At 41.7% G+C, this 23,218-nt stretch overlaps 1 protein-coding gene across 3 annotated transcripts; it reads left to right on the top strand.

Annotated features, from left to right (window-relative positions):
* The first annotated feature begins 12,422 nt into the window (after positions 1-12,422).
* On the top strand, positions 12,423-16,949 carry hapln2 (hyaluronan and proteoglycan link protein 2). Of its 3 annotated transcripts, XM_010747897.3 has the most exons (7): positions 12,424-12,656; positions 12,787-12,891; positions 14,099-14,455; positions 14,629-14,745; positions 14,826-15,008; positions 15,962-16,235; positions 16,757-16,949. In XM_010747897.3, the coding sequence occupies exons 1-7, from the start codon at positions 12,623-12,625 to the stop codon at positions 16,836-16,838; spliced, it is 1,152 nt and encodes a 383-aa protein (XP_010746199.2). In that variant the 5' UTR covers positions 12,424-12,622; the 3' UTR covers positions 16,839-16,949. The 3 variants fall into 3 exon arrangements, with proteins under 3 accessions (XP_010746201.2, XP_010746199.2, XP_010746200.2); XM_010747899.3 differs by lacking the exon at positions 12,787-12,891 and having other exon boundaries at positions 12,423-12,656; XM_010747898.3 differs by having other exon boundaries at positions 12,425-12,656; positions 15,962-16,850.
* Positions 16,950-23,218: the final 6,269 nt, after the last annotated feature.

Here is a 23,218-nt window from a genome sequence, read left to right as displayed (position 1 = left end):
GACTTAAAAGTCTTAGATTTAGAGAGATCTATTGGCAGAATATGGTAGAAATGGAATATTTTAATAATCACCTGAAAATAAGAAATGTTATTTCTACCCTTGAGCAAGAGACATCTGCTGCATATTCTTGTTCTAAGCTCATAATGTCTGGAAGGTGTTTCTTAGGAAGAGTGAGTCATTTTATGTTTCCAACAGCAACAACTGTCACGACTAAACATACAAACGTCATCAAGAAAAAAATCCACACTGGTGAAGTTGGTTGTAATGATGAAACTTGACACTTACTGTAAACTTGTGGTTCATTTTATTTATTTTTTAATCATCTCACAGAGTTCACAGACTTTTGATTAGAATGAATTCATGGTTGGTATCTTTTCTTTCAGAGAATTGGTGGCAGCACTATCGCCCAGTGAAGTAAGAGACCATAATAAGCATAGATCATTTAACAGTGCGTTCACAGTCACAACAAGAAGACAGGATGCAGGCAGGGTGGGCCTTTGAGGAGACAACACAAAGCTCAGAAAAAAAACTGTGAGGTTCTCTAAACCCTAAAGTGAAACTGTCAAACCTTTTCATGGGACATCACAACTCTATTGCAAAACAAGGAACTGACCCAAAACATCCGAAACATGCTTCAGAACGGTTATTGTGTCCGTAGATTGGTCAATGCCACCAAAATGAGAAGCTGCATTGCCGTGTGAGCTGTACCGAAAAATGATTATGATAGCAGTCACAAATGGAGTTCTGATAAAAAAAAAATCTCTTGTTTGTTGACATTGACTGAGTTAATGGACATACAAGAATTGTATAGTCAGTTTTGTCTAGCAGAATCCTGCACTGCTTTAAATTTTCATGATAAAGGTAATATACAGTGAACAAAATAACATCCAGCCCCCCCAAAAATGTAATTCAATAAAAAACTATAATTAAAGCTGCAAGCAGCGAGGGTCGGGCTCCCGCAATGCGCACGTCGAAAATGTGCGCAGGGGGAAATGGCCACACGTTTTCCCCAATTAAATCATTTTGAAAAAGTTGTTGGTAATTATAGCGCCCCCCTAGAGACGAAATGGACACCATATTTGTTAGCTGACTGGGGACAGCGCTCGAAGCATGACATCAAATTTGGTTCCGTTTCGCGAAGCGTTCCTGAGATATGAGCTTCACATGCACTTTTGTTCATTACAGCGCCTCCTCGTGGGACAAATGAGGTTGAAATTATTCTCAGATGTCAAGTCAGGCCTTACAACATCCAGCAGTGTTTGAGGTGGATATGGTCAATATTGTCCGCGGGCTGGACGTCATCTCGTTATAAAAGTGCGTCTTTTTTTTCTTTTGTTTGATAACGTTTTCATCGTCAAAAGCCTATGAACCCATGTCCAAGTTTCAAAAGGATCGGACGAAGCCCCTAGGAAGGAGTTCTTCAAATAGACCCCCTGAAATGACCAAAAAATCACAAAACCTGGAACTTTGACCCAAATCAGGGCCGCCGTACCCTTTACCGAAACCCGGGGTCACCAAAGACTTTTTGGTTGCGTCTGGGCCTGTTACATACTCCACCAAAGTCCCGTTACACGTGGGCGAAAACCGTGTCCGGGGGCTCCTCCGACAACCGAAACCTAGTGTGGCCCGTTTAGACGCATGTTCTGTACCGCCGTGCGTGGAGACCCCAAAAATACACACCAATTTTACGCCCCAACTTTGGGGGGGTACGCAATTTTCATGAGTTTTGTTTTGGGTATTAAAGCCTTGAAAAGGCAATTCTTGGGTGGAATAATAAAAATAAAAAAAATAAAAACTAATAAACATTGAAATACAATAGGGCTTCACGTTCCTGCTCGGGCTACTAAATATACCTCCTCACAGTACAACATCCTGTCGCTGTTGATGGTCCATGTCATAGGTATTGATGGAATAAACACGTATATCTGCCAGATTATGATAATTTAAAAGATAATTTTGCATGTGATGGTCAAACATGAAAGAATGTTGGAAGCTGTGAAGAGCATCTGAATCTGCAAGTGTTCATTGTACACATGTGCCAAACATGAGCACTTTGACTGAATGAATGAGAAATTCAAATCTGTTGAGAACAACAAATGCATTGTTTAGATATTTGAACCCTCATTCAAGAATTGCACCAAAGCAAACCGAGAGAAATTGTAAATATACAGGATAAAGGGCTGGAGGTGTAGTTAAGCTCATGGACACCTTTGTGTGCCTCCTCCTCCTCCTTTCCTGCTGTAAAGTTTGATAAGAGATGTCACTCACACCTGTATCGTCGTCCTCCACAGAGACAGCCTTGTCTTCAGAAAGGCTAAAGAACGGAGGAATGTTGTTATGATTTTAGGGAATGTGAACTATTACCACCTGAGACCACAGGCGTCAAAGAGAAGCCATGAACTTTCGAGGCTTCTCCTGCATCCTGTCAGAGCAGCCACCAGCTGTCTTCAAATTGTGTCTCTAAAAGGGGAGAAATATTGATATTCATGCACCAGTATGTCAAACAATACCTGTCTTTAACTTGCACTTACACTATTAACCCAGTTATGTGCAGGGCAGGTGTAGTGTTGAATGAGCTACAATAATCAGGTGCGCTCTGACACAACACACTTCAACAATAGAAAACTTCTAGTTCCATGCTGATGCATGGCGCACATGTGCGTTACTACAGTTTGGTCATTATACAAGTATTCGTTGCTTTTATAGTTACGGCAGTTTATTTGACTCAGTCCTGCATACACGTTTTGCTGCCACTGGAGCAGCATTTGTAGATTAATCCACCGCTGAAAATAGTCCCCAAACAATGCACTTTTTTATTCTGTTTGAGAACTTTAACTACAGTGAGATGATGTTTTGAAAAAGGAACTACTATTTTGTGAGGTGTTGAGGAGTTTTTGAAAGCGCAATATGTTAAAATGGCAAGACTTACACCGAAAAATACACTGCATGCAAACGGCTCGCTCCGGAACGACGATCCGTTTGTGATGCGCACTGGTGCGGCTCCGCCGGCAACCAGTGTTGCAAGAACGCACGATGATTTTGAGTTCACGCAGAATCTCGCGATATTGTCGGCTGTAGTCTCTTTGACTCCTGCAATGGCAATTCCAGCCCGATCTTTTTCTGGGTGCCTTATAAAAAGGATGTGAGGTGTCATAAATGATAGGTTGATTTTGGACCTCCAGAATCAACTTCTCCTCATCCATGGGGTCGACGGGGTGAAAAGACGCCTGAAAACCTCTGACCTGTTGACTTCAGGTCGGCCCCGCTCATTATGACGTGTTCTTGTAATGAAACTGGATCTGCGGTGAACATGGAGTATTTTATTTTATTTATTGTTGTATTTTTTTGGCCTTTATGCCTTTTTATCGATAGGACAGCCGAAGATAGACAGGCTATAGCCTCTTGTATACGGGTGGCCGCATTAACCACTACGCTACCTACCACCCCGGAGTATTTTATTTTGTAAATAAACCAGGTTTTATTTTGTATTTTGTAGCAGATTTCCTTCCCCGCACAATCTGCTCTGTGCTGAATTTATGCGCCGTGCTCCGGTGTCCGTGAAAAACAGAAGCTCTGCGTATGTGTTGCGGAGGGCTGCCGGACGCCGCAGTCGGGACCGGAGACTGTGTGAGCTGACATATCGACTAACATTGAAATGTATTGGCGGAGTCGCCGTGGCGAGTTCAAGGATCTTAAAAACATTTAAAAAAATGAATATTATTAACAGAACGTGAAATGTCTGCGTATTGTGTGCAGAGATATCTACTGAAATTGGCGTGCCAAATAATTAGCTTCGGCCTGTACTTTTTTTTCTAATACCACTTGGTGATAGTGAGTCATTGTAGCTTTCAGTCACCTGCACATCTCAGGGTCCTGAGGGGATGGCAGGTTGCAGCCAGTGACCTTCTCTGTGTTCTGAAGAACAGGAGCTGATTTCTGCAGGTGTAGTCTTGTTTTCAAAGAAACCTGTTAGCTTTCTGTACACACACATTTCTGGATTGATACCTTCCAGGAACTTGACACTTAAGGACTATTAAGACGTCATTTCTTTTTTGCCTTCATGCCGACAAGTCTCGTCTCGTCTTTTCCACATAACTGCTCTCGTTCCTCATCGCTTCATCTCGGCAGTTAGAGTTACAGGTTTCACTTAAAACAACAAGCCTGCAAGCAAACCCCCGGGTTCTCACAGTGAGCCACTTGAAACTTTGGTCAGATAAAAGTCGGCAGGTGTGGACAAAACCACTGCTGCTGCTGCTGCTCGAAGTGTTAATGACACATTAGGCTATGTAACACAGTGACCTCTGACCTCTGGGCTCAGAGTTGTGGCTTTGCAGTTATGTTACAAATCAGTGACCATCATGGAGATCCAGTGTCAACAAAATCAATCTGAACCAAACATGGCGAGACAAAGACACTGTGCTGAAATTAAGTTCTAAAGGCCAACTTGCGGCAAAAACGGCGTGAGCTTTCCGTAGCATTTCTATTTTTTCCGCGAGCCGCTGCTAAACCTCGTAAATTTCAACAGAGCACTGTGCACCAGACAGGAAATCCGACACAGAATCAACGTAATAAACTTCTGCCCCCTTTCAAAATAAAACACAATACGCAGTTCATGTAGCTTTTCACAACTTCACATCAACGTTACGTCATGACCGGTGGCACCAGGTGATCAAAGATCGATCAAAGGGTCTTAACGAGACACTAATTGTTGAAGTGGAACAACACACAATCATTTATGACACAACAGATGCTTTTTATAATCTCCTCCACGTCGGAGAAGCAAAGTCATCTGTTTGTTGTTGTTGTTTTCTTTATACACTGTTTATCTCGCGTACGTCCAGGATTCTCGCGTGATCTTCCGTGAATACGGCCGGCTCGCTCCGCTGCCGTTCCGCCTCCGGTGTGAGTCCAGAGCAAATTAACAGTGTGGTAAAGTAAGTGTGCCTCCTGTTTAGGCTAATAAAAAAGCATAATATTAGAAACTCTGGATATAATACAGTCCGGTACAACAACACACTATGACCTAAAAGAAAACTGATTGAAGGCAACATATAAGTAGACTTTATGGCAGAACAGTTGCATTGTGTATTCTGTATTATGTACATAACATTACCCCTATTTGTAATCAGTGTGGGAGCAGTCTGCATAGTTTTGTGAAATGGACCTCTGGATTTCTTTAGATAGAAAAATATATAATAAGCAAAGTAAAGTAAGTAAAATCTGTTTTTATGAATTCTAATTAATGTTATCATTGGTTACTGCTCTTTCCAGCAGTGTATGTTTGCCTTGACTGTGCACAGGTGTACAGTTTTTGACAAAAATATAAATAATATATATATAATGATAAATATTTGGTATTCTGATCAATTAGCTACTTGCCAGTTTAATTTTTTATTTGCAATCTGTAGCAGGCTTGGCTGCCGCCGTTGGTTGTGTGTTTGTTCCTCCTGTAATTAAACAAGTGTTTCCAGGTGCACACATTACCTCACCTCACCTGGCACTGAGTGCCAAGCAAAGCTGACTCAGCGCGCTTATTTTTAACTTTGCTTTTAACTCTTTAATCAGCCATGATATCAAAACCGATCTACGAAAATGCGACCGAAAGTTTTTGTCCTCCGTAGTTCATCCCATCTTGATTTATTTACCGTTTTTCCTCTGCGGTCTTTCAACTTCGTTAGAAACGATTGTTCCAGTCTCTTGTCAGTTAAATTTGTGATGCGCTGATGGGATTACAGAGTTTTGTTTTCTGTTGAACGCTAAAGAAATGCCGAGAGTTGCTGTCATTCCAGAGTTTACTCAGTCGAAGACACTCGTGGCAGACACTTGGAGTCTTGTGCAAGTCTCGTGGTAGTAAAACACAAAGCGTCTCTGTGATTATGACAATCATGTCAGATTTTAGATAATACTTAACAATTCCCAAAATACTTTGAAATGTTGTAATACTGTTTCCTCTGTACAATGCGTAAGCCGATTTTGTAGATTGAAATTTCTGTCAGAAAGAAAATGTTTTCAGTGACACTGATTTCTTTTGTTATTTCAAAGGTGGAACTTTTGTTTTGTAAAAGTTGGTAAAGCCAAAAATGATTTGAATTTGTTTCTGATCAAAATCAAAAGTGAAGCAGGACGTTGGAACGGGTGTACCAAGCATCCAAACGTAATTCCAGCCTTTAATTTGTGCCGTCAAACGTTTTAACAGCTTAACGTGTTTTTATATAGAGATAACGCAACATCGCACACAACAGGAAAAGTTCTATCACAGCTGAAGTATATCCACATATCTAAAATCCAAATAAAACTGGATTAAACGTAAGCTGCTCAGTCCGATAAAATTGTCGATGGTCCAACAACTTTGACTGTTTGAACAAGAAAGTAGTACTGAAACAACGTCCAATATCACAAAAATGGAAAGGAACAGACACAAATGTAATGACTGTGATAATCCAATGATGCAGTAATATAATGGAGTGAATTCTGTATTTGTACACACCTCAACAGGCTCAGACAAAGAGGATTCTGGATTTTATTCTAACCAGCCAAGTCGAAATCTGTAAAAAGAAAACACACAGCAGCATGTAAACCCTGTAAATGTATCTGCAATGCTTACTGAGACTTAAAGAGATTTGGAAAATAATATTTAGTCTCAACCCGTCAGAGTTTTGGTCTCATTACACTCTAGTCTTGGTCATGACTCTCATCGGGTACTGCAGAAGTCTGAATGTGCGTGCCACAGATTTCTTTTTTTTGGTGGCTGAGATGGATTCTTCTTGTCACTCCATCAGTGCTAGCAGGCTGGCTCCTGGGCCTCCTCTGATAACACAATCTCCCAATCAGAGGTGGGACGCCATCAGTAGTAACACCATGGAGGCTACAAGAGGCTCGGCACCAGATGAAATTAGATAAACGCAAGCCCAAACCTGCCTGTTATGCAACACAGAGATAACATACATTAGGGAGCTGTACAGGTATTTCACACTTAACTTGCCAATGCACAGTAGAGCTGTTATCTCTCCTTTTTGGGGGGTCTACATGCTCATTTCAGAGAGAGTATGATAACATTTCTTTTAGGTTAATTTGGTCCGTTGGTTCAGAATGTGTTGACACAATAATAAGTGGTATTCCAGGTTCATGATGAATTGCATTTTTCTGCTGTATATGTTCTTTTTTTAATAAAATCTGTCCCACACACACACACACATTGTGTTGTGGCGTTCAGTGCAGAGAGGAGCTGCAGGCTGAACAGAATAAGGCAGGTATGGGAATGTTGACTTATCTCTTTCTTCAGATCCATATCTACCTGTGTGACTATCACGTGGAGTATCATCATGTTACAAAAGTAGCTTAACTGGTAAGTCATTAGTTGAACAGCCAAAGGCTCGTCAGTAAATCATTCCACATTAAGGACAACAAGTCAAACTTTTGCTCTGTTGTTTTATCTATCAGCCCACTGTTTGCGGCAAGCTGATTTTTTTAAAAATGTCTAATTTTTGTACGAATTCCTGAGAGTTTTGCCTGAGTTGCTCAGCTTACACCTTGACTGTTTGATGTAAGGTGGTTGTAAAACTCGGCCCGAGCCGTCTGAAGTCTTTATCCAGTCTTACCACGTTCCAATAAAATGCAACCTGTGTACTAGTATCAAATGTTTTCACTCTTGGCTCGTGCAAATAGTGACGTTCAATCGCCTGAACAGTGTCAACAACCAATAGCACCATCAGGAACAACAGACACGGGAATAAACATGGAGCGGATTCCATTGAGGTTCAAGAATGTGTTTTTAATTTTTAGTTTTAGTTCAGTTGGGTTAGAAGTTAGTGGAGTTGTGCAGTGAGCAAGAGCGTGTCTTTGACGTGTCCTCACATTTGTACCACGATCGAGTGAAAAAGGAAAAGAAGTGGATAGAAACCTGGTCTTGGACTTGTCTTGGTCTGGTGGTCCTGCACCGAAACCTGGTCGACTGTTTTCAGTTCCATTATTTAAAGATTGTTCGCTGCATAACAAAGGGTCAAAAGCTCAAATCGAGGTTCGTTTAGAACATGAGAGAGGTATGCGAACACAAGAAGGTACCCGCATGCACCTGCATGAATAACAAGGGGGACATGGGTAACCCTCGGTCAGGCTCGCCGAGCTGTCAGGAACATAAAGGAACATTTAGCTTTTCAGACTGCGAAGAGGGCGAGTCTGTCACTGTGCTCAAAAACTGTCACTCTCAGGAGAAGGGGCATCTGTAGGAATGTTAAAAATGTTTCAGAGGGTAGCTTGTCTTTACATGAGGAAGGGGGGAAACCTTTCAGAGAGGGTAGAAATGTTGTCAGAAGACACATACTTCCACCCACAAGACCGTCTTCATGACCCCGCCGCTTGTCACACCTTTCGTCAACAGAGTCACGCACCGGTGCGGCACGCAAACTGATACTGCATCAGTGCTGCAGGCCGAGCAGACCGGCTCTCATATCAGCCTCGCTCATCTATTGTACACGGATGGCGAGGGGCGTTCAGTCAGTCAGCGCTTCGCTTCAAGACAAATGGCCGGTTATGGCAGCGTGAATCTGCTGAAAATAAGGGCAGGATGTTGCTTTCAGCACATCTTTGGTTTCTGTTGTGACTGAATTAATAAACCAGCATGATCAGAATTAGTGATTTAAAATCAATCCCAACTTACACTCACCTGCTTCAGGGGTGTTACCTCAAGAAATAACTTGCAGGGCAACAGGAACAAATCCATCAATCAAATGGTAATGAAGTGTCAGAGTGTGCTGCGAGAGAGTTCACCTGCAGGGTGGAATAAGTTACCGAGAGTTTTCAACAGCTGCAGAAAGAAGCAGGAAATCAGTCAAACAGAGAGACTGAGTGACAAGAGCCTCGGAAAATGACTGATCCTCGTTTCTTTAAAGGAAAACATAATCGATCACGCCTTTCAAACCTTCCCTAACGTTCAAGTTAGGTTCATGAGAACAAGCTCACATGAACATTTTGCACCGAAGAATCTCACGGAAAATGCTTCAAGTTGCTGTTTAATGTACAAAATATCCTGTCAACACATTTCTTCAACATGAGACAAGACTTTCACTTTGGTGTTTTGACCCTGATGTTTGACCTCTGACCCCACTTGTAAGGATTAGTGTCAGGGTGAAATTGTCAAGTTGGGTTTTTGTCCTGTCTCGTCATTTCCTGTTTTATTTTGATATCTACCTGTCCTCTCGTTTCAGGTCACTTGCCCTTCCTCATGTGTGGTCTGATTGTTTCCACCTGTTCCCCATTACCCTGTGTATATATTGTCTGCGTCTCCCTTTGTCCCGTGCCAAAGTGTTTCGTCTCTTGTAGCGTTCACCTTGTTTCATAGCCCACAGTCACAGCATTATAGCTCAAGTGTTCTTTTGTTTTCTTTCCTCGTATGAGTGATTTTTTGTTGTAACTTCTTAGACTAGCCCTTTTGTTTCTTAATGTATAGCCTAGTGTTTTTTCAGCCTCGTTGGAGCGCCCTCAGTTAATGTTTCGCAGCCTTTTGTTTTTACTCCTTGAGAGTGATTTTGATAATCTTAAATAGAGAAGTTTATAGTTTTTTTCCTCCTTTTGTAGTGTTTTTTGTTTTCCCTAGTTTAGGCCGTTTTCATAGCCTCACTCTGTCGAGGGATTTTGTTGATCTGATTAAAACAGTCCTGCTTTGAGTCTGGCCTGACTGCTAAAGCAATCCAACAAGTATAAAGGCTTGTAGTTCAGTGGTGGTCACAGACCCTTGAAAGTTTTAAAAAAGGACTTAAAACTTTCCTTTTTTCCTCATCCTATCGTTTTTAACGTGATTTCTTTTGTTGTAATTTACAGTACTTGTTGCTTTGTGTGCGTATATTATGTGTGTGCATTGTACCACTTTGAGATTTTCTTTAAATGTAAAGTGCATTATAAATTAAATTTATTATTAGTGGTAGTTCCCAATATATTCATACAGTCTGCATACAGCAGAGGGCACTTTGTGCCGCTCATTCACCAACATGATGAAGAGAAAAGAAGAGTTGGGGAAAGAGAAAGGAAGGAAAGGTCATTTAACGTTGAGTATGACACATTAAGTTATTCATTGTTCACATATATTTTATAATCTTCATGTATCAGAAGTTCTGTCATCAAAATCTGAATAAAATGTGATTTTGTTGCGGTTTTGTTTTGTGCCCTCGTCATCTATCGCATGTCTGTCCATCCTGGGATCCCTCCTCTGTGTCGGAGTTTTTCCTCACCCGGGTTTAAAGGACAGCAGGTGTTGAATGTCATATTGTATAACCCCAGAGGCAAATTGTGATTTTGTGCTATATAAACAAGATATGACTAGACGTGTCTTGAAAGTACACTAAACGTTTTTTAGCTAAATTAAAAGGCTGAAGCTGCACTAGCAGATCCTAGAGGTCTCATGGGATCAATTAGTGCCTTGCTCAAGGACACCTCAGCAATGCCTAGGAGGTGAACTAGCACCGCTCCAGCTGCAAGTCCACACCTCATACTGTGGTCCATACTGCAGCCTCTGGTACCGATACTGAGCTACTGAGACCACATTGTGAAAGGATTTTGCCACTTGAGGCTGGAGTCCTTCAGGGGTCATAAACATCTGGAGCTAAAAACAGCAGTTTGGGATTAGGTTGTTGAGATATAGTATGATGCTCTGGAGTGACAAACCGACTGACTTTCTTTATCATGACAGAATCATAACAATAAATAAACCAAAGTAGACTGAACATGTATATTTCTCAAAGGTGGGATCTTTATTATGTTTAATTTAAACAAATGTCTGTGCATGACCTGCAGAAACAAACAAGACCATCAGCGAGACGTCAATGAAATGGAGCTGTTGGAGACGATAGATAGATAGATAGATAGATAGATAGATAGATAGATAGATAGATAGATAGATAGATAGATAGATAGATAGATAGATAGATAGATAGATAGTTGGCCGTTTTCACCTAGAGGTGTTTGGGTGAATACTAATTGCAGGGCAAGAAAGAGTCCCATTGATGACGGAGCACAATGGAGAAGCAACACAGGCAAAAAACAGAAGAATCCCATTATTTCATCTTCTTTCCACATTGGACGGTGTTTGTGTGACCACCGCCTACTGTCACTGCGTGGAGACCGTGACTGTCACAATGCAGCCCTTGTGCCCGCGGGGGCCACGGTGGCAGAGGAAACTAGAGCCAACACAACACCGCTTCCTCTCCCACTGCCCCCAGAGCCATGTGGGCAAAAAAACAAAGATGGCTGAATGCACACTATAGTCCTCTTTGGCAGCGGCCCTCTGGGAAAGGTTAGAATACACAGGAAGGCTTGTTGTCCGCAGGGTTCAGCGATGGCTCATCACTGTATGCACTGTAAGCTACAATATGCTGTTTGACAGCAGGAGCCAATATAGCAACCACAAACAAAAATAGAACAAATTAATGCCACGTATTTAGCCCTGGAGAGTCATTTAATGAAGAAAATGTGTCTTATATTCATGCAAAGTACTTAAAGATTAGCATGGGTAAATGTTTTATATGTTATCGTTTAAAACCCAGTCCATGGTGACACACCATGCTTTCTACAAGGACAGAAGTTAACTTGCTCAGACGTCTTGCAGTGCGGTGCACAGACTGGTCTTTGTCCAGTCCTGTCGATTCACAAGGAACGGTGGCATCTACACAGTTATCAAGCTTATTAGCTAATGAGCAAGCAAAGTCCACTAGTGATCATGCACAGAAATCAGATCATAGTTAACAGGATGTTCTGGAATTAGTTTGGAAGACTGAATATAAACAAGAGCTTGATCGCTCACTAGCCAGTAAGCTTTCTTACTATGTCCCCTGGCTAACACATTTGCTTGCAAGCATACCTTAACAATAAGTAGGCCGTCCCCCTTTGTCTGTACGATTTGAAGTCTGCATTGGATGTTTTATTTTGAAAATTGGCCAGATTCTCTGTGCCATGTCTGAGTCCAGCCAGCTTTATCTGCTCCTGAAGCCCGATGCATTGTCTACGATGAGCAGCCACGTTGCAGCCGGGAAGGCATCCCAGGCATGGCCAGTGGAATTTATGTCACACATCTGTCTGTCTAACGTTCAGTAATGAATTAAATAAAGCTTCAGGTCTCAAATCCAGTGGTATCAGTCCGATACCAGATCAAGTGTTAAAGATGCAGTTGTGGGTCAGATTCAGGTCTTCAATCACTCTCATATGCCCAACAAGCTTAAAATGTTCGGCCCATTAGAGGCAGGGTATTTGCAGTTAGAATGATATTAACTAATTTCTATTTTAGTATCAGATGTGCAAACTGCAAACTTTTTTCAGTTCACTTTTAATTTTGTCTTACTTACAAACAAGAAACAGAAGACAAAGGCAGCATGTCAGACCTTCAAATAGTCATCAACATCTGGAGCAGAGAGGACAACAGTCCTGTTTACACACTGTTGACAACCAGACTGGACCATATGACCAGAGAGAGAGGGCGGGAGAGAGTGAGAGAGAGATGAACTGGGTATGACAGCTGGACATTCAGGGCTCGGACAGAGGACCAAACAGGGATGAGCAGCAGCTTCAGCTTTCCGAAGTTATGAATGATCCAAGAATACTTTGAAAGAATCGACGTCATGTGGGACAACGCAGGAGGATGACCGAACATCTGCGTCTTCTCAACTTCGCAGGTTTGAGTCGTTCATCCTTTACTGTTGCTAATTCCAGACTAGGACAAACAAAATTTACTACAATGTCTCCTGACTGTTTCATTGACTGAATCTTAGTCAGAACTTTGTGCTGTTTTCTTATGAACTGTAGGAGCTGGAAGAGTGACTCCCTTCATAATGAACTGTGCAGTGATTCTTATATTAACATCAAGCTGCTTGACCTGGTCTTCAGCTATATATATCCCCAACAGAGCAGGTACAATAATGAATGTGATGAATTATGCTAATGAATGACTGCATGGTGGCAAAGGAAATGCGTTGTATCTGACATTCCTTTTTTAATTGCTCATACTGACAGATACGTAGTAAGTGCTGGCTGTACAACAAGTTTCCGCTCAGGGACAATAAGAACATATTTGATCTTCGCTTGCTGTACACAGAAAATAGCCGGGTATGTGGAGGTGTAAAAATATCCAGTGTTTGAACTTCTCTTTGTTCATTCTTCACGAAAGTCCTGTAATTTATTTTGTGCATGCAACACAATAAACGTCCTCATGGAAACGATTGTGTCAAGACTACAACAACACGCAAAAGACATTGAATTCTCGAAAAGAGATCAGGCATTTGGATGCACCCGGCTTCAGTAGAGGACATTTAGGCAGTGTTCAAATGTAGACTTGCTGAAACTTAAGGCGTGCTGCTGCACTGCTCTACATTCAATAAAGCCAACAACACAACTTGTATGCCACTCATATTGCCTATTGTGATTAGCTGTACTGATCACATTACATGACTGACAGTCGTGGAATGTGATCAGTATCTTGACGTTCTTTGAAGTGGTTGGCAACAAGCAAAAACATTTCAGTAGAAGAACAAGTCCGTCTGGTCCCCAGATTGCAAGTTGTAAACAGCCTCAGCTGGCTTGATCCCTGAGAGTTGGATTTCTGCAAGCAATGAGCAGTGTTAGAGAATGTTATCGAAGCATGCAAGACTGTACGGTCAACAACAACCAATGTACACAAAGCTTGAGATAAGAGGGACACAATGAGGGAGTCATGAGGTGTCCAACGTTGGTATCAAGGCAGATAAAAGTCTAGGTGAGAAAATTTAAGCGAGCCTACATTTTAAACATTTCCTTTGCCCTCTATCTTGCGTTCTCATTGATTTTTAGGTTGTCACTCCACATCTCTTATAGACAGGTCCAGATAGTTGACCTCCTAACCTATGATTATCAGCTGATAATCAAACCTGTATTCCATTTTATTGGGTTTTTCCACCTTTGCCACCATCAAATAGACCCCAGTCAAATGCAAATGATCAGATGTTACTGATTGGGATGTCCAAGGGTTTCAGTTCAGTACAGTTTTCTGCTTTGTGTGATTTGGGGTTAAATACCTTTTTAATTTTGATTCTAACATCCATTATTATCCAGTCTAAATAATTGGATCCTGCTTCACCTGCAGCACCTAAGAAGCTAAAATACCTCCTTGAGCCGCCTGTGTATGCAGAGGTCATTGGTCGAAGGGGAGGCAACGTCACCTTGCCCTGTATCCTGAGAACCAAACCAAGCCATTACAAAGTGAAATGGACAAAGCTGGAGCCGGAGCGTGCAGGGCCAGAGAACATTATCATGATATCAAATGCACACGCCTTGAAGCCGTACGGCCACCTTGGACCGCGGGCTTCGCTCCGGAATGCTCACGCCATGGACGCTTCCCTGCAGCTCAGCCAGCTTGAGCTGGAAGATGGCGGCACGTATCGCTGCGAGCTCGTCAATGGCATCGAGGATGAGAGCGTTGCTGTTATTTTGAGGATTGAAGGTAACTAAAGCCACAAAGGAGCCCAGTGTCTACTTAAATGTTAAACTGAAGAAAATATCACAGATTCTGAACACATATCCTTGGTGCAGCGGCTAAAAAAGACGTATGAAATCCATTAACTGTTGCTATAAATGTGTTTGAAACAAAAACTGACAACTGGCTTCTCGTTCTAGGTGTCGTGTTCCCATATCAGAGTAAAAATGGCCGCTACAGATTCACATTTCATGAGGCTAAAGAAGTTTGTGCTGAGCAAGATGCCACATTAGCCTCATACAACCAGCTGTACAGAGGTACAGATATTGTGCAAAGAGCTTCTGTCCAACCAATAAAATGTTCAGTTCTCTTAAATCAACATGTCTCCTCCTCCCAGCATGGACTGAGGGTCTGGACTGGTGCAATGCAGGTTGGATCAGCGATGGCACCGTTCATTACCCCATTATACACCCTCGACCTGCCTGTGGAGGAGAGCTGCTCTCTGGCATTCGCAGTTATGGACCAAAAGACAAGAATCACGACCGGTTTGACGCTTTCTGCTTCACCTCCCAGACGTCTGGTAAGCTTTTGAGTGACTTGGCTTGGATCAATGTTTAGTCTGGTTTCCTGACTGGAAGCAAACTGGAGTTGCTTTTGGATATTAACGGAGAAAATACCCAAACCCTGATATTAAATACTAGCTGCTGCTCTGCCTTGTTAGGTTTTAGTGAACAGAGATGCATGCATCAACATCAATGAGCCAATAAGCACACAGAATGCTTGTGCAAATATTTACCTAAGAGTTTTAAACGCTGGTGATTGGCATGTCATAGAGTATCTGCACAGACAACTTAATGAAGCTAACCTGCATACAGTGTATGCTCATCGGTAAGTCCATGCACCACATCCTTCCCTCCCAGTGCACCCCACAGTGGGGTTAATAACCTGAAGCCAAGATAGAGAGCGCTTCTGATGGCAAACATGGTGTTACTTACAGTCCGACAGGTAAAAGAAGAGAAATACACCTGCAGCTGATTGTGGATGTTTGTCAGACCCAGGCTGATCTTTAAAGAGTTAAAGAGACTAAAATGCTGTGAAGAATTTCACTAACTCTGCCGACGTTTGTTTGTTTTACCCTCATTGCCCACGTTATGCTTATTTCAAATAGTTAGTAGATTTTCTCGTTAATGCCAACAGAGCAGCACTGGTGTTGGTTTTTATTACACAAATCATGTTGTAGCATTTCAGTGTAGTAATACTGAATGTCAACTCTTTGTAGCAACAAGCTGACCTTTAGTAGCTGTGGGAGAGTGGGACTGGTAGTAGGTTGACAGAGGACAAAAACAAACCTGTTGGTGAGACATGGTGAGAAAGTTCATCAGTGGGAAAGTACTTGGCCGTCTCCCTGGAAACTTCCAGTCAGGAAAAATGAGTTAAAAACAAAAGAATTAAATCATTTGGAACAAAACCATGTGAGCATTTGAATAACAAGCCACTGAATTGTGTCTACATGAATCTTTCCTCCCCTCACAGGCTCCGTCTACTACGTATCGGGGTCGTTCTCCTTCGAGCAGGCGGAACGCGCATGCAAACGTCAGGGAGCTGAGTTGGCGTTGGTCGGCCAGCTGTACGCCGCCTGGCGTTTCCAGAATTATGACCAGTGTGACGGCGGATGGCTGAGAGACGGCAGCGTACGGTTTCCAATCAGCAACCCCAGAGAGAGGTGTGGAGGCATCCCTGAAGCGGGGGTGCGCTCGTTTGGATTCCCCAACAAGACGATGCATCTTTACGGTGCCTACTGCTATAGGTAGCCAAAACACAAATACACTATTTAAATCAGTGTCTCCACACAGCTGTGAGCCAATGAGCAAGACACCTCACATCTGAAGCTGCAGACAATTACTGAAACGGGAATTAGAAGGTTATATTTGACTTTTCAAAATTAAATTAGTCTTACAACTTTAAGAAGGAAGACAGAGAGCTCAGAACAAATTTAGAGGACACGTATCTCTACACTTAATAAGAAACAAGACAAAATTACTGAGTTGGACAGGATGCTTCTAGTTTACCAGCTGGTAAAATGTTATTATCGCTGGTAAAACGCCACCTTCACTCCTTCAGTCAATCTCCTAAAACTGAATAATTCTATGAGAAACAATTGTTGGCACAGTGTTAAGTGGAGTTCCAAGCCACAGACCTCTTTGACCTGGCAGAATGGACGTACCTGGTTATACACACACAATCATCTTGCACTAAACCTGTAATAATGTGTTGACATTTGTTCTTATTGAAGGTAAAACCAAGTTAAACGTGTCTGATTGATTTTAGGTCGACCGCTGCACCTGCTAGCGTCTTTAACACAAGACTGCACTGCTTCCAGCGAGCTCGTTCAAAGAAGCTAAAACTCTGAAATGTGAATAACACTGTTACTGTAAACACTGGTTTATCTGTGAATTAATCACATGTCATTTAATGTATTCAATAAAAATATGTCCACAGTGAATTATATGTGCGTTATTTAAAGTTTCTTTAATGTCTCCAGAGGCAGCAAATAGTTATTATGTGTGTCGGGGTGGGCCGATCCAGAGAACAGTCCGGACATCGCCAATCTGTGGGATTTGACAAAAGACGCGGGTTTGATGCCCATCGTACACCACCAAAAAATGAATAGGGGCTAACTGAAGCCAGACCAAAGAAAACTAAAGTTAACTCACTTCGACATTTAGTTGATTTGAGTTAGTTAGTTCATTAATGCACTCGCTGCTTGGGAAAAATTGGAAGGTGAACTGTAAATTGATGCCCACTGTATATGGCATCTGTCTATGTGTGTGATCCAACAGGTGCCAGCTGGAGGGGTACAAACATGATTAATAAAGTTTTAACTTAACTTAACTTAAAGGGCCACTGTGGAGGATTTAGTGACATCTAGTGGTGAATACTGCTCACGAATTTGCATGTCATCCTTTTGCAGGGACCTCACCCTCTTATTTCAAACATGTAGGAGAAACTACTGTGGCTGTAAAGTGCAATAAATCCAATCTAGCCAGCAGTTAGTGTGTCCGTTCTAACGTAACAAAAACAGAATGATCCTAATGTTCAGGTGATTAAACACTAATGAAAACATAGTTATTATTATTATATTCCATTTCTGTCATATCATATAACTACAGCGACCTAAATCTGACACACTGGACCTTTAATGTAGCAAATGAAAACCTTTTTCATTCAAAACAACTTTGCAGGTGTGAGGGTGTAACTGTGTCGCCTAATGATTAGAGCATGGAAGAAAATATTAAAGGCCTGACTGTTGTATCTAAAACTTTATTGCTTTGGGGACTTATCAAGAAAGACAGTTAATGGCACTCAGCAGGGAGCACAAACTCCTGAACTTAGATTAACTGGTGGATTAAATTATAATAATCCTTTTCACAGCAGTGAAGGCTTCAATGCAAGCGTCAAGAGCAATACAAAATCAGGTGCTGTGAGTTAGGAGTCATATGATGATAATATATTACAAATAGATTTTTAACAAACATCTTTAATGTCATTGTTCATACAGTTAAATCAACAGACAAGCTGTAACAACAGTAAAAATTCAACTATGTTAAAAAAAAAACCATTACGTTTTATTTCTTATTTTTCATTGGATCCATTTTTACTACTTATTTCTACTTGTACATTTATTAGCAACGTTCATTAGATCAGCAGTAACATCACCTGCGTTGTTACTGTCATCGCACTTCTTTAAAGATAAAAGATACAATACATGAGACGTCGTTGCACAGGAAATTTGTCCTCATTGATCCCCGGAGCACAGCTGTCACCTCACTGCCGCTACAGAGTCACCTAGATTCGTTATTAAAAATTAAGCTCTCTGATTAGGAGATGATGATTATACTGTGTGCTAATACACAATACAGTACAGTTCATATGAGCAAACTATACAACAAGTCTTAGAGACCCTGAATAAAAAGCACCAGAGGACGAGCAGAGTCGTGATCCGCACTCTTAAAAAAAGATGTCATGTGTGCACAGAGATACCAAGTGGGCAGCCTTGTGTGTTGTGGTGGTGATCCGGTGATGGGACACCCTCGTGGTTTACTTTCTCTTTATCTAAAATCGTATTAAAGAATTGAAGGTGAGGAGGTGAGGTCTACTTTCTCTCCAAGATAAAAAGAGTTTTTAGCATATCTGGAAACATTTAGCACACAGGTTATTTGAGTTTACTCCCTTTTGTCGACATAAAACACAGTGGGACTGGTAGCCGAGAGAAACTGGGATGTTCACTGGGGAGGCCTAGTTAATGCAACTAAGTAAAAATCAGACGACAGCAGAACTACAACAGACCTCTCAGTAGAACTCCATGTTTAGATCAACTCTGCAGCCCCATCTTTTTATTTAAACGCCCTCCATCAACGCCGCAGAGTGGTGTCAAATGAACGGGTCTTTTTCAAGAGTGCAGTCTGGGAAATGAAGTGTATCAGACAGGGGGCAGCTCCTAACAATGATCTTACAAGATCTGAAGTAGAACAGGCTTTAGTGAACGTCAGACCAGCTGATGCTGAGGATTCATTCATACTTTGCTAAACTGCACGAGCACTGTTTGTTTCAGATATGTTCAAATACAGCATGCACGGCTCACAACAGTCACGTTCATGAATGAAACAGTTTAGTTACAACATGGCTGGATTACGAGAGTGAAGCTAACCACTGATTACTGTTTTGAGTAAGTAAAGTAAGTATCCTGTAATGAATCATATGTTTTTAATATTTTCTGTTTTATATTTAACTCTTGGAACGTATCCTACTTTTAGTTTACATTGAAGCCAATATTTCATTGGTTTATTCAAAGAATGCAGACTGATAAAACACACATTATCTTGTGTTTTGTGTTTTAGGCATATTCTGATGTTGATGTTTATGAACGCGTCTCTGCAAAGAAATAAAGATGACCTACTGTGTCAAAGTCAAAAGATAAGAGAGGACTTGTTGCTGAAAACAAGAATGGACAAACAGTCCAAAAAGGGAGACGGACGTTGAGTTAAAGAGTTGTTTTGGAGCAGTGTGGAAAATCCTCTCTTATCTCATGATACATTTTGGGAAGGGTTTTTTTTCCAGAGATATCTAGTTTAAGAAGAATTCAATCTCATTTGTTTGTTTCAACTGGCTCAATGACCAAATTCACCTAAAGCTTGTGTGGCTTTGAGATGACTTTAATATGAAAGATAGATTTGTCCCCATGACCCTGATAAGAATAAGCAGTTACAAAAAAAGAAAAACAGGTGGTTGGATGGATTAGATTTATACGGTTTAAGTTGCAGAAATGCAAGAAGAAGAAAAAAATGGACTGGAAATCTTCTGAGACACAAGAAAGGGAAATGGGAAGAAGGTGTGACATATTAAAAAAAAGGCAGGATGGCTTTAGACGCCCACTTAATGTCCCAGACAAAGGAGCTGCTTTCTCTGTGGCTGTGTCCATGACCTCCGTGACCTCCATGATATCCATGACCTCCATGACCTTCATGACCGCTTCGTGCTGGTAAGGAAGCAAGGTAACCGAGTCTTCTTCCATCGAATGGGCTGGGAGGCGGGAGACAAAAAGGAAAAAATGACCCGTGAGCACATTAAGTTTATAGCTTCTAATGATGCTTAATTGAGGTAGCCCCTCTTATGCACTTACTTGGCAGGCAGATTATCAGAGGCTCTTCCCATTGGCCGCCGGGCAGACACTTGATTACAGGATTCAGTTTCTGCGCGAAACGTCCTCGCAGTAGTACGCACCTTGGTGTTGGTCTCATAGCGCAACCGTCTTCCCAACACATTAGCGTGGGGAATCGTGGGGGCTCGCCACGGACGCTGTTAGATGGAAGATAAATGAGACTTCTTAGATCTTAGAACAAGGGCGGATTTAAAAAAAATGATTGTGCATTTTAAATCAGGTGAACTCACAGACTCCTTCTTGCAGGGTGTAGAACAGATGGTAGTTGCACGGCACATCGCTCCAGCGGCCACCGTCATGCCACACCATCACCGCACAGTCCTCACCGGACAGGAAGTAGCTGTCAGGCTGGCCTCTGTACCAGTTTCATAGAGCTGATTAAAACAAGGACACATAAGTGAAGTAAAGCACTAAATCAAATACAGCTTTTTTGAATTTTAAGACGGCCGAGACATCACAGGAAACTTTTCAAAAAGATTTTTGACAACTGGACAGTCTCACATATTGACACCGTCAGCGGGTCAAAACAAAATCATGGACCAAGTCAAACTCACCAGAGGTCCCGTCCGACCAGCGGAAGTCTCCCTCGATGGTTTTGTCATTTAGTCCAATCCACTGATATCTTTGTACTTGTCTACAAATGAAATGCACGAGAGAGAAATAAGAGAGGGGTATATCAAGTAAGTAAAGTGAATTAGACAACTTTCCAACGAATACACAATAATAAAAGTAATAATAAAATACAAGTGAAAATAAATTTACTTTAAGTCCCCATATTTAGCTTTTAAACATTAAACATCTCCTTAAGATGGGCACGACACATTATAATGTGTTTACATGTTTGCATACTGCCCTCAGATCTTAAGTAACAACATCAGCCTTAACTCAAGAGCACCGTCTCTTTCGTTTTGAGTCTGGAACGAGGAACAACCAACAAACCCTGATCCGAGATCCAATCTGCTGGGAATAAGGTCGCTGTAGATCTCTGCACCAAACACCAAGACCGCCTAAAGACTAAATACACCCACTACCAAGCAAAACTCAGATCAATATTTGATATCAAGTCAGACGGAGTCTGAGTTTAAAGCTGCTGTAATAGAGATACTGTTAATACAGTGTAAACACACTGAAACGAGTTGATAAGTTTCACGTTATGCAATCCTGATTTTGTAAAAAAAAAAGAAATGACTCCAACGTTTGCTTGTCAACAGAAAGAGTATGAGTCATACAAGCCATAGCAACCCGCCCGCAGAGGCCTGTCAGATAACTATCTTGTCGCCTCGTTCGCCACACGAAATACCAACTTCAAAAACCGTGACATTCGTGGGAAAAAATGGATCCAATGAGAGGAGAAGACACGAAAGGTGGTTGTTGTGTCTGTCTGGACAATTTGGGAGGCCTCGTTGTCAGCACATTGGATTTTTTCAAGAGAACTGGAGGAATGTTATTACAAGAGATCGCTAGATATCTGCTGTAAGAATACGTCTCTGTTGAAGTGTCATTACCAAAGCACAAATGTTCAAGAAGAAACACATGAGATTTGATGATTGCAAAGTCACACTGTCCTTTCTCATCTTTTTATCTGTTTTTTTTTATTAATTGAAACAGTTACAAGCATTTTATATTCACAGCAGGGATGTACTGACTAAAACTCAGCCTGGGACTTTGAGATGGAAGTGAAGTTTTGGCGCTCCCTAGTGGGTCCCAGGTTAGGGAACAAGTGATCTAAATGGATGGTGTGTTTTCAGGTTTTTACCGTTGATGTGGTCCTGCTCCTCGGGGGTCATGACTGAAATGAGATGTCCGCCACACATGGACAGTGCTGCTCGGCGCCTCCCAGCCTGCCTCTTGGAGAAGTGACGATAACAAAATCCCTGAAACTTCTCCCAGCCGGCTCACACCATCCAGGGTAGGAGAGAGAAGGAGGGAGAAAAAAAAGGCAGGAAATTAATGAAGTATTCCTTAGTAGTTTGGTCTAATGTTATAAATAGTTGACACGAACCTGTTTGGCACATGTCTCCTCCAATAACCGGGCAAGCAACACACCCTGTTGATTCGCCTTCGACACAAGTGCCCCATTCAAACAAGGGTTCTCCAGGCAGGAGTCTGCAGCGGTGTGACAATGGTGGTACTTATTAACAAAACGAATATCTCATATATTCATTATTCAGTATTTCAGAGTCAGAGAGTCAAGCTCAGAGTCCTGCATCCACACAAACACTTTCAGAGGTCCTCGAGAGGTCAAATATCTTTTTACTGACATCTAATTTGCAAATGAAATTGCCTTAAAGGTAAAAAACCAGCAGAGGGAGCTGTTACATCAGGTACATGACCCAGAAGTATCTGTGTTTCTTAATGTTGCTTATGCAGATAGAGTAAATGTAGAAGTTTGAATAGCCTGTGGTGATAAATGGATAAAAGGATAGACGTCTCAGCATTCATCATTTCATGCTGGTACAACAAAGAAAACATTAAAATCATAAATTATTAATACCCCAATGATCTTTAAATTAATTTTTATGCTTTAGGTTGATAAAGTGTTTTCATAGTAAAATGTATAAACGATTGGAGATGCAGGGACACGTTTTGAAGTTTATTCAAACAGGCATGCTCATCTCTCTGTTGTGCTGAGTCGGCCTCAGGTGCTAAACTGCAGCATCCAGTAAATCTCTTTCCTGATCGGCATTTTCAAAGACAAGCCATCAGCGATAAAGACTTCTAACAACCAGCTGTTCTTCTCTTCTTTGTGGAGTACCTGAAGTGGCTGTCTTGTCTGCATCGGACTCTTTGGCAGCAGGCAGGGAGGCAGCCATGGCGGTCTCGCCATCTTTTTGAAAATACCTGTGAACGCGGAGGAAGCGGTCAGCGTCACGTCGCTGCTGGTCTGCGTGGATTGTGGGACCGGTGGTTTCCTCCTTATCGGACGCCATGTGCACATTTTAAATGAAGGTCATCTGTGCTGGTCCCTCCCTCACTCCCTCTGATCCATGTTCTGTTGAGCAAAAAGGTTATTCCAAATGCAGAATGCCTTCCACAAACTACTATTATCCTGAATTCATGGCGAGCTGTTA

Source organism: Larimichthys crocea, chromosome XIII (genome assembly GCF_000972845.2).
Source record: "Larimichthys crocea isolate SSNF chromosome XIII, L_crocea_2.0, whole genome shotgun sequence".
NCBI lineage: Eukaryota > Metazoa > Chordata > Actinopteri > Sciaenidae > Larimichthys > Larimichthys crocea.
This window is presented reverse-complemented; position numbering and strand designations above follow the sequence as displayed.